Here is a 9,015-nt window from a genome sequence, read left to right as displayed (position 1 = left end):
TAAAAAACTTATCCCTTTAGTTGAAGAAATATCATAAAGTGGCTTGATTCGGGACCTAGTCGTTCAAGCGTTACAAGACTTTAATGGGTTATACTCGGGAAAACACTGAAATTATTGCTTATTGAATGGCTGGGAGATTTAAATACGTGGAGTCTTGTGTTTGGTGTGGTGTAATGACACGTTATTTTGATCGTTAGGGACATACCACTTCATTCTGTTATATAAAAAGGATTTGGAGTAACTGTCGTAAATCTTCATGCATTTGTTTTCTTTTTTTTTGAAAATTCTACGGGACTTATCAAAAACCCTTTCTACCAACACGAAGTTGGAGTGGACAAACTAAGCCAAAGAATAACGATGTACCCGATCTAAGAGTATTTAGCAAGATTGTGGGCCACTCTATTAGCATCCTGTGGTGCATAAACCACACTACAACTATTAAAAGCATTACAATTATCCCTAATAGGTTGCATGTGAATTCCCAACATAGAAGCGTCTCCTTCCATGCGATTGAACTTGGTAACAACCACAGAACAATCCAGTTCGAAAAAGACATGCTGCCATCCTTCCTTTAAAGAAAAATTCACAGCTGCAGCAGGGCCATGGAACTCCACGAGGCTAGCTTCGAAGCAACCAACAGTGGGGATAGCTAAGCCACCAAGAACATTCCCAGAGGCATCACGAGCAATAACTCCCACTGCAGCAGTTCTTGTAATGGGATCAATAGCGCCAACGGAATTGAGCTTTATAACACCCGGAGCCGGTGAAATCCAACGCCCTATCGGAGGTATCCTCATGCATTGTTGTTTTTCTCTTTGCGAGCTTATTTGTAATTTTCGTTGGAGTTTGCTCTTACAACGATGAAGTGTTGAAAAAGATGAGAAGAAAAAAGAAAGGATAGAGGTGAAGTGTTGACGTATAAAAATATTTTCAAATGTACAACTCGCCACCTTGAGGCCAAAAATCTACTTTTAGATCGGGGTATATTTACGAGTTTAAATTTAGCATCCATACTGGTCCGCAGTGTATGAACGACCATGGGGTGGAAATTATGGGGATCCGATGTGGTTTTACCTTTTCCTTTGCATTTTAGAAGTCGGGTTTCACTTTCCTGTGCACAGCTTCGTGACTAAGGTGCTGGACCATTACAAAATAACATTATGTCAATTAGTCGGAATCAGGATGGATTCTTATGGGCTATTTTTTCATGTGTAGAAAGAAAAAGTGAATAACCTCGATAGTCATATTGTGGTATCTCTTTACCCTTAACAATTTGGCTCAAGAAACGGGCATCCAACTCATATGTTTCACGCAGAGACATGATTAGTTTTACATTAGGGGAACCTATTGTCGGTTAGATCAATCGATGATAGTTGATCTTGGATCTCTCAAAAATTCATCAAGGTGACTCAAAAGATTTAGGATTAACTATGCATTTAGTACTTAAACTATCAATTTTGATTCGTTTTAATATCTAAACTTTTAATTTTATCAAAACTATGCCTAACGTTTATTTTTATTTCATTTTATTATCCCGTCGTTAAAAACTTAACATGTTTAGCACCTAAACTATCGATTTTGATATGTTTTAGTATCTAAACTTTTAATTTTTTTTCAAAACGTAACGTTAACTTTTGAACAGGATACTAAAATGAAACAAAAACTAAATTTTAAGTATGATTTTAAAAAATTAAAAGTTTAAGTACTAAAACAACTTTAACAATGTTAAGGATTGAAACTTTTTCTGATTTTAGCAACCCTTAATAAATTATGTTGGTTTCAACATTATTATTATTATTATTATTATTATTATTATTATTATTATTATTAAATAAAAATCTGGTTTGCTCTCATAACTTCGATGTGCTGATAATAGATATCTCTTGTCTATATATTTCTTGCACGTGTTTGTCATTTATTTGTTCTACTTCAGATCATCAATGTTATGCCCCTTCATTTATCAACTCCATTTTTCTTATGATTTGCAGAAGTTGAGGTGTACTCCAAGTTCTAGGTGAGAGAAAGGGCTATTGGGGTTCTATTAACAATTGTTATGGAGGGATTATCCTTCTGGATTAAAATTAATAAAAAAAAGTTCTACTGAAACGATTTTACAAGTATGAAAGGAAACCACAAATCCCCAAGCCAACAACTAATTGGTAAGGTCCTGAGTAGCCGACCGAGTATGAAAGGGAAAGGTTTGATTTGCATGCCAAACCCTCATGATCCTGTTCTCAGCAAAGCCAGTCGCAGAGGATGAAATTCAAGAGTAGCACAAATTTGCAAAGAAATACTTGCGACAATCGGAATCCGAAACCGCCGAAGCAACTACCTCACAGTTCATTTACAGTAAAGGAAGACGCCCACAATAATTTCAAATCATCATCTTCAACAAGGCTAAAACAAATGGCTCCACACTGCTTGTATCTTTTTACACGGGAAAGAGAAAAAGAAGAAACAAAAAGCCAAGAAATGATACTCCATCACCTCCACATCATGTCGGATCCCACCCAAACGAAATCCAGATAAATTCTCCAAACCCAAGGGCATGAGCACACTACAAGATATCTCATCAGAATGCCTCGTTTTCCCTTGAACCAAGATATTCCGTAGACAACAGAATACGTAACTACCGTGATTGAGCTGGTCGTGGGAGAACTGTAACCCATGCAAAAATTTTGAACAGTCCGGTCCCTGAAGATAAAAGTACAAGCATCCCATGACCTAAAGAGTAGGCTGGGCTAGTCATGGCCAGAATGGCTCTTAAAACATTAATCTAGATAGATGCATCAATTTCCTTTCCATGATCCTCCTCACGAATGCTCCTCTTAAACCTTCGTAACCATATGTCATAATCCATAGGATAAGGTGTTCCACACAAACTATCAACATAATCGGCAAATGCTTTCAATACGGGTGACACATCGCCCAGTTTCTGCTGAATCAATCTCCTAGACCACAATGTCTCCCTCCACTGCAGTTCCCCTTCAACAGAATCAAGATCAGGGAAAGCACCTCCACAGGCAAAATAGAGCATGTAAACCAGGCTCTCAGCATCTGATGCTGAGCACAACTTTCCCTCTTGTAAAGCATAAGTTGATGAAAAATGAAGGTTCATTGCAGGGCGATCCCTATCTTCTAAAATAGCATGTCCCCAACCAATAAGAACAAAATAAGGATGGCTTTCACCAGATCTTACACAGATCACATTTTCCGGCCGAATATCTCCATGCCTAACACCTTCTGAAGAGGCAGTAGAAAGTGCAGATAAACAGTCATGACAACACTTGATAGCATCATCCACGCCAAATTGACCTTCACTTACCATATCAGCAACAGTTTCACCGATTGGACTGGTCACAAGAATTGGGGTGCCACACCAAGGGTGATCACAGTTTCCACCTGAACTAGGTCTCCGACACTGACCAGGATGAATGATCCTTCCAGATGCACTCACTTGTGGCAGATATTTGCTAGATAGGCCTTTCTGTTTCATAATAGTCAATACTTTGGTTTGTCTCTGAACTAGATACCATAAATTCATATCTTCCCATGCTGCTTCCAGCTGAGAAGGATGGGAACCCACATAGAGAAAGAGAGACTTTCCTGGGTCTTCAACTGGAGATGCAACGTAATAAGGAAGCTCGCCATTACTCCGGATTTGGTTAATCTGATAACCTCTTTCCCAGTTTGAATCATCCAACCATAATACAGATCCTACTTCAAGCTTCAGTGACTCAGACTCAAGTTTAACAGATTCATCCTGAACTTCAACAATTTCGGGAGAGACACTGTGCTGCTGGAACTTGAATAAACTATTTCCATTCACTCTAGTATCCCCCAGTTGCCTCTCAAGCCTCCTTGTTTGGAGGCGGCAACCATGATCAGCAGCTAAATCTTCAATGGAGTGCTTAGGCAGGCCAACAAACTGCATAATACAATGAAAAGTTGCAAAAGTTACCTGCAAAGCACCAATATCTTCCCAATTGGCATTTCCAAGCTTGTTCCAGATCCTATCAACCGGGGATACAGCAATTCTGGAATGCCTTTGAATCCACTCAGCAGCACACTTGTAGATATTATTCACATCAAACTCCATTTTATTTACATCTCCTTCAACTTTCACAACACCACCATATTGAGAATCAACAAGAAGAACATAGGCAAAATTTGAACCCAGAGAAAAATTCTGTTTGCTTAAGCTTCTTGAGATGAGCATGCGCAAGGCATAGAAAAGAGCCTCGCCTAGGACAAGTAAAGAAGGCTGTTGTTCGCTTTCCACAGAAAGGATTTGGATATCAGGCCTCACAAGAGCCAGTTCAAGAAGATTGTCCCACTTTCCATGAGGATGTCTTGGGTTCTTAAGCAATATACCAGAAGCGCAGAGACTACCGAGCCTCCCACTAGCTATTGCGTTCTCGGCCTGGTAAAATTTTAAATTTTCTTTGTAAAGACAGGCAATAGAGAAAGGCATTGGTTCATCTTGACTCCAAAATGCCTCCCACAAGCCCTTTACAGTTGCATGTAAAAAATCTTCAACAGCGAGATAAGCAGTTGCTTCAGCAGAATCAGATGTTGAAGCATAAACAGCATTTGGCATTCGAATAAGCTGTTGGAATGAAACCCCTTCCAAAGCATAGTCAAATTTTTGAAGCTCTATCAACTCAAATGGTACACCAAAGGCAGGCTTCATCGGTGCTGACTTCTCATATAATGATTGAAACCAATCTTCAAGATTTGAAGTAAAAACTTCACAATCAATAAATCTGTACAAAAATTCCTTGTGATTACGAGATTTACTGCCAGAAGACACAGTGGACCTTTTTGTACCAGACCCAACTGATTCTTGGTCTGGGGACCCACCTGTCGAACATCACATGTATCAATAAGCTGACAATTAAGACAAGTGACAATAAAATGCACCAAAATAATATTCAAAACAAAGAGAACAAGACAAACACTACAAATTTACAAATAAAATAGGGTGTAGTTAAAGGTTCAAAATCTTTTGAAATTAATCCTCAATTAAAAAGTTACAACACCATACAAAACAGAATAAACGCAACCTAAAACATTTCATGCTGAGGTCAAGAAGATGATACGATACAAACTCTATTTGATGTATCCCTAAGAAGGAAATAAGATCTACTACGCCTCCCAACATTTTATCACAGTCATCCCCACTTGCTGTGGTAAAAATCTATTGCTTCAACTTGGAAGTTTTAACATGCATTTACGAACAGTTAATCCAATGTGCTGTCACCTTTGATGCCATCCAAAAAACGTTTTCCACATCAGATGGAATAAAAAGTTGTAACAAAAGTTTTGGAGCAAGTAGCTTCACTTCCCTAACAATCTCGAAAGAAAGAATTCAGATATCATCTGAAATTTAAATATTCAAAACACAAAATTCATTTCTTAAATCCTATCATCTTAATGATTGAAAGCTAACTAAAATGTCTAAAAGGATATCCACTTAAATGTGCATCACATAAAAATTAAGCCCACATTTATCAGAGAAAGTCCATATCATAAATAAATAATATAAGCCCAGAAAACAAAGATCATTTCCTCTAAACAACCATCTAAGTTAGTTACGCCTCTAAGACAATGGTTCAACTGCTCCAACAAATTAAAGGATTTATATGGGAAGTAAAATACAATAAGAAAAGAAAGAAAAATAAAAGTGTAATTTAACTCAAATGCAATCAAAGTTTTAGTTTCTGCCTGTCAATATTTTGTAAAGCTGCTTTCTTACAGTTATGGAAATCATTTTTGTTTCACTTAAAACGTGTCACATAAATTTATTGGACATAAGAGTTTCATCCAAGATACACAGTCAGGATGTTGTAGAATTATCATAACAGGGTATTAAACTATTAATATAAAAGATGTGCATTATGGGAGCTTGTGAATGTCATTAACTGCCTTCACAATTCTGTTAATGCATATGCATATTAATTTACTCTCTCATTTTCAAATTGTATGAAAGATAATTACCAGGGAAGAAGAGCAAGATGCTGCACACGGTTCTTATAAAGACCTAAGCCATGGGTTTATAATAAACTTGCAACATCGCACAAAAACAAATAAATAAAATCCAGTTTGAGTATATTGATTAACAGAAACTTGAAGAAAAAAAATTATCTTATGAAAAGAAAATGGCAATGCAAAAGCACTACTTGAGAAAGAATGATTATACAACTCAACTATAGAAAACATCACAAGATTTCCTCATAATGGAAATATGCCAGTTTAGAATTAAGTTATCTAGGCCAGTGTAGAATAGATAATTAGGTTGGTTTATATTATTAATTCATAACTTGTAGTTGTATCCCTTCCTGGATTTAGTTACAAATACTAAATGTTATTTTAGTCCTGCACAGGCTTGTAACATGAGGTATTTGAGATATTGATATTTTATAAGATTTTTTAACTTTTGGTTATTGATTTAGACTTTTTGATTCAGAATTCAGATAACTTTTGAGTTCTTTGAATTTAGAATACTTGCTCCAGATCATGTCTTCTCAAGCTGATCATTTTAAGTAAAAGCATATGGAAATACACAAAGCAGAAGCTGTTCTTATGGAAATAATGTTTTGCCCAAACGAACCAGGTACAAGTATATTCATGTAAACAAAAACTCCAACAGTTGGACCATTTCTCCATATTTCACTCTAGCCCATATATTTATTATTATAGGAATTTGGAAAAGCGAAACAAAATTATGTCTACCATAAGGATTATCTCATTGATCTATGACTCCAAATTCCCGCTTATAAAGTGACATTGAGAGTTTTAGGTCAATAAATGCGTCATTTGTAGTCTTTTACACCAAATATAGCCTTCTACCTCATTTTTCCAAAGTGAAAAACAATACGTAGCAATGCTAATATAGTGACATAATGAGTTATAATCGCATTACCATGTTATCCTAAGGCTAACACGGACAAAGCCTTATCTTGCATGTAATTGCACACAGAAATAACTTTGCACAAAAAAGGCCGTTGTCACTGAATTAAGCAAACTATCCATAGTACGAGAAGCCATTGTCTTAAAAGGACCACGGCAAGGCACAAACAAGAAATGCGGCAAAGCAGATGCTATGGGCCTATGGCTACTGAAATCACCTTCCCGGCTTTCGGTGCTAATGCCATAGTGCATCTCCCAAGAAGATAGTGAACTTGCCTTAAAAAGGCCAAACTACACCGTATGGGTCAATAAGCGATTTAGATACAAATAAGTAAGAAGTGGAGGTCAAGAACACAACTCAATTTTTGTTATATTGAGTACCTAGGTTATGGATTGAACATATCTTACATTTTCCCCAATTTTCCTTTCCACGATTAAAGAGGTCTTAAAAAAATTATATAAAAAATGCAAAGTTCAAATATCAAGAAAGCAGTACATGTTAAGGGAAAGAAGCAGATAATTAAAAGCATATACCCATAAATATATAAACAATTAATGGAAGCGGGGGGGGGGGGGGGGGGGAATCAAAGACGTGGTGAAGTAAACAGAGCCAAAAGTGAGGAGCGGAGACAGAAAAGTGATGATTTAGGGTCTAGATTCGGAGGGAGAAAGAGAAAAGAAGAATGAATCTACCTTCCATGCCTTGAGAATTCAGCTCTCCCTCAGTGTCGCCCTTTCTTCTGAATTCAATGGGACTGGCCTGCCCTGTGTTTCTCTTCTCTTCTCTTCTCTTCTTATTGGGTAGACAACAAATAATCACCTCTAAATTTCAGTCCCATTCCTTTTCACCCATGGTCATCATTACTTAAAGAGTAATTTTTAATATTTATATATTATATAATTTAATTTTAACTTTAATGTATATATATATAATTTATTAAAAATTTATAAAATTTTAAAAAGGTTTCTTAATAGGGATTGGTATCATGTAAGGCGGTGGCTGGGTTGGTCGGACGATGAGTCGGATTACAACGGTGGCGCACAAAGCAGATGACGGCTGACGAGCGCGGAAATGGTGCGAAGTTGGTTTCAGCGTAGCTCAAGGACAAGACTTTTTAATTGCTACATAAAGGTCACCAAATTTCATGGTTTGAGTCTCCATTTGGATTGTTTCCAACCATAGGTGAATGGGCCCATTATAAAGCTCACTTGTGGAATCACAAAACAAGAAAGGACACCAAGGTAACCCCATTCTGTTTTATCTTATAACTCTTGGGTAAACTATGCATTTAGTACTTAAATTACTAATTTTATCCCGTTTTAGCACTTAAATTTTCAATTCTTTCAAAATAATACCAAACGTTTGGTTTTCATTTCATTTTAATATCTCGCAGTTATCAACTTAACGCGTTTAATACCTAAACTATCAATTTTAGTCCGTTTTAATACCTCAACTTTCAATCTTTTCAAAACTTAACGTTAAATTTTGAATGGGATACTAAAAAGAAACAAAAACTAAAGTTTTTAATGTAAGAGTACTAAAATGAAATAAAAATTAAATTTTAGGTATAATTTTGAAAGAAAAAAATTAAGTATTAAAACAGACTAGGACTGATAATTTAGATATAAACATGTAATTTACCATAAACTTTTTTTTTAATCTTAATTGAGTTATAACAGAGATTTTAATCAGTTTATTCTTCTATTTTTTTATGGTTGCTGTTGTTGCTCATGTATTAATACTCAAAATATAATTTATCTTGGTATTTACGTCAACTATTATGTTTTCTATTTTATAGTGGGCTTTCTTTTATCTCAAATCCGGGAAATTTATTTAGGCTTGTAAACTAACTGAACGTTCAGCGAATCGTTCGTGAATAGTTCGACGGGAAGTTTGTTTATTTATTAAACGAACGAATATGAATAAAATTTTATGTTTGTTTATAAATGAACAAACATAAACAGATGGCTCGTTTGTTCATTTACGTTCGTGAACGTTCGATAATATGTTCGTTCGTTTATGTTCGTATATGTGTTCATTTATGTTTAGCTCAATCTCTCTAGACCCATTTAAAATATTAAAGCCCAATAAATTTTAATCTG

The 9,015-nt window shown here is 35.9% G+C and overlaps 2 protein-coding genes across 2 annotated transcripts; both read right to left on the bottom strand.

Annotated features, from left to right (window-relative positions):
* Positions 1–368: 368 nt before the first annotated feature.
* LOC120182789 lies at positions 369–797 on the bottom strand. The gene has a single exon (XM_039187660.1). It carries the CDS (start codon positions 795–797, stop codon positions 369–371), a length of 429 nt encoding a protein of 142 aa, XP_039043591.1.
* A 1,328-nt stretch (positions 798–2,125) lies between these two features.
* LOC120182290 lies at positions 2,126–7,734 on the bottom strand. Its single transcript, XM_039187283.1, has 2 exons — positions 7,606–7,734; positions 2,126–4,863 (listed from the first exon to the last, which is right to left on the bottom strand). The coding sequence occupies exons 1-2, from the start codon at positions 7,610–7,612 to the stop codon at positions 2,777–2,779; spliced, it is 2,094 nt and encodes a 697-aa protein (XP_039043214.1). The 5' UTR covers positions 7,613–7,734; the 3' UTR covers positions 2,126–2,776.
* Between the last annotated feature and the right edge of the window lie 1,281 nt (positions 7,735–9,015).

This window comes from Hibiscus syriacus, unplaced genomic scaffold (assembly GCF_006381635.1).
Source record: "Hibiscus syriacus cultivar Baekdansim isolate YM2019G1 unplaced genomic scaffold, ASM638163v2 tig00003721_pilon, whole genome shotgun sequence".
In the NCBI taxonomy this organism is placed as follows: Eukaryota; Viridiplantae; Streptophyta; class Magnoliopsida; order Malvales; family Malvaceae; genus Hibiscus; species Hibiscus syriacus.
This window is presented reverse-complemented; position numbering and strand designations above follow the sequence as displayed.

Coding starts and splice junctions, on each gene's coding strand:
- LOC120182789 (XM_039187660.1), bottom strand. CDS start 797: ATGAGGATACCTCCGATAGGGCGTTGGATTTCACCGGCTCCGGGTGTT.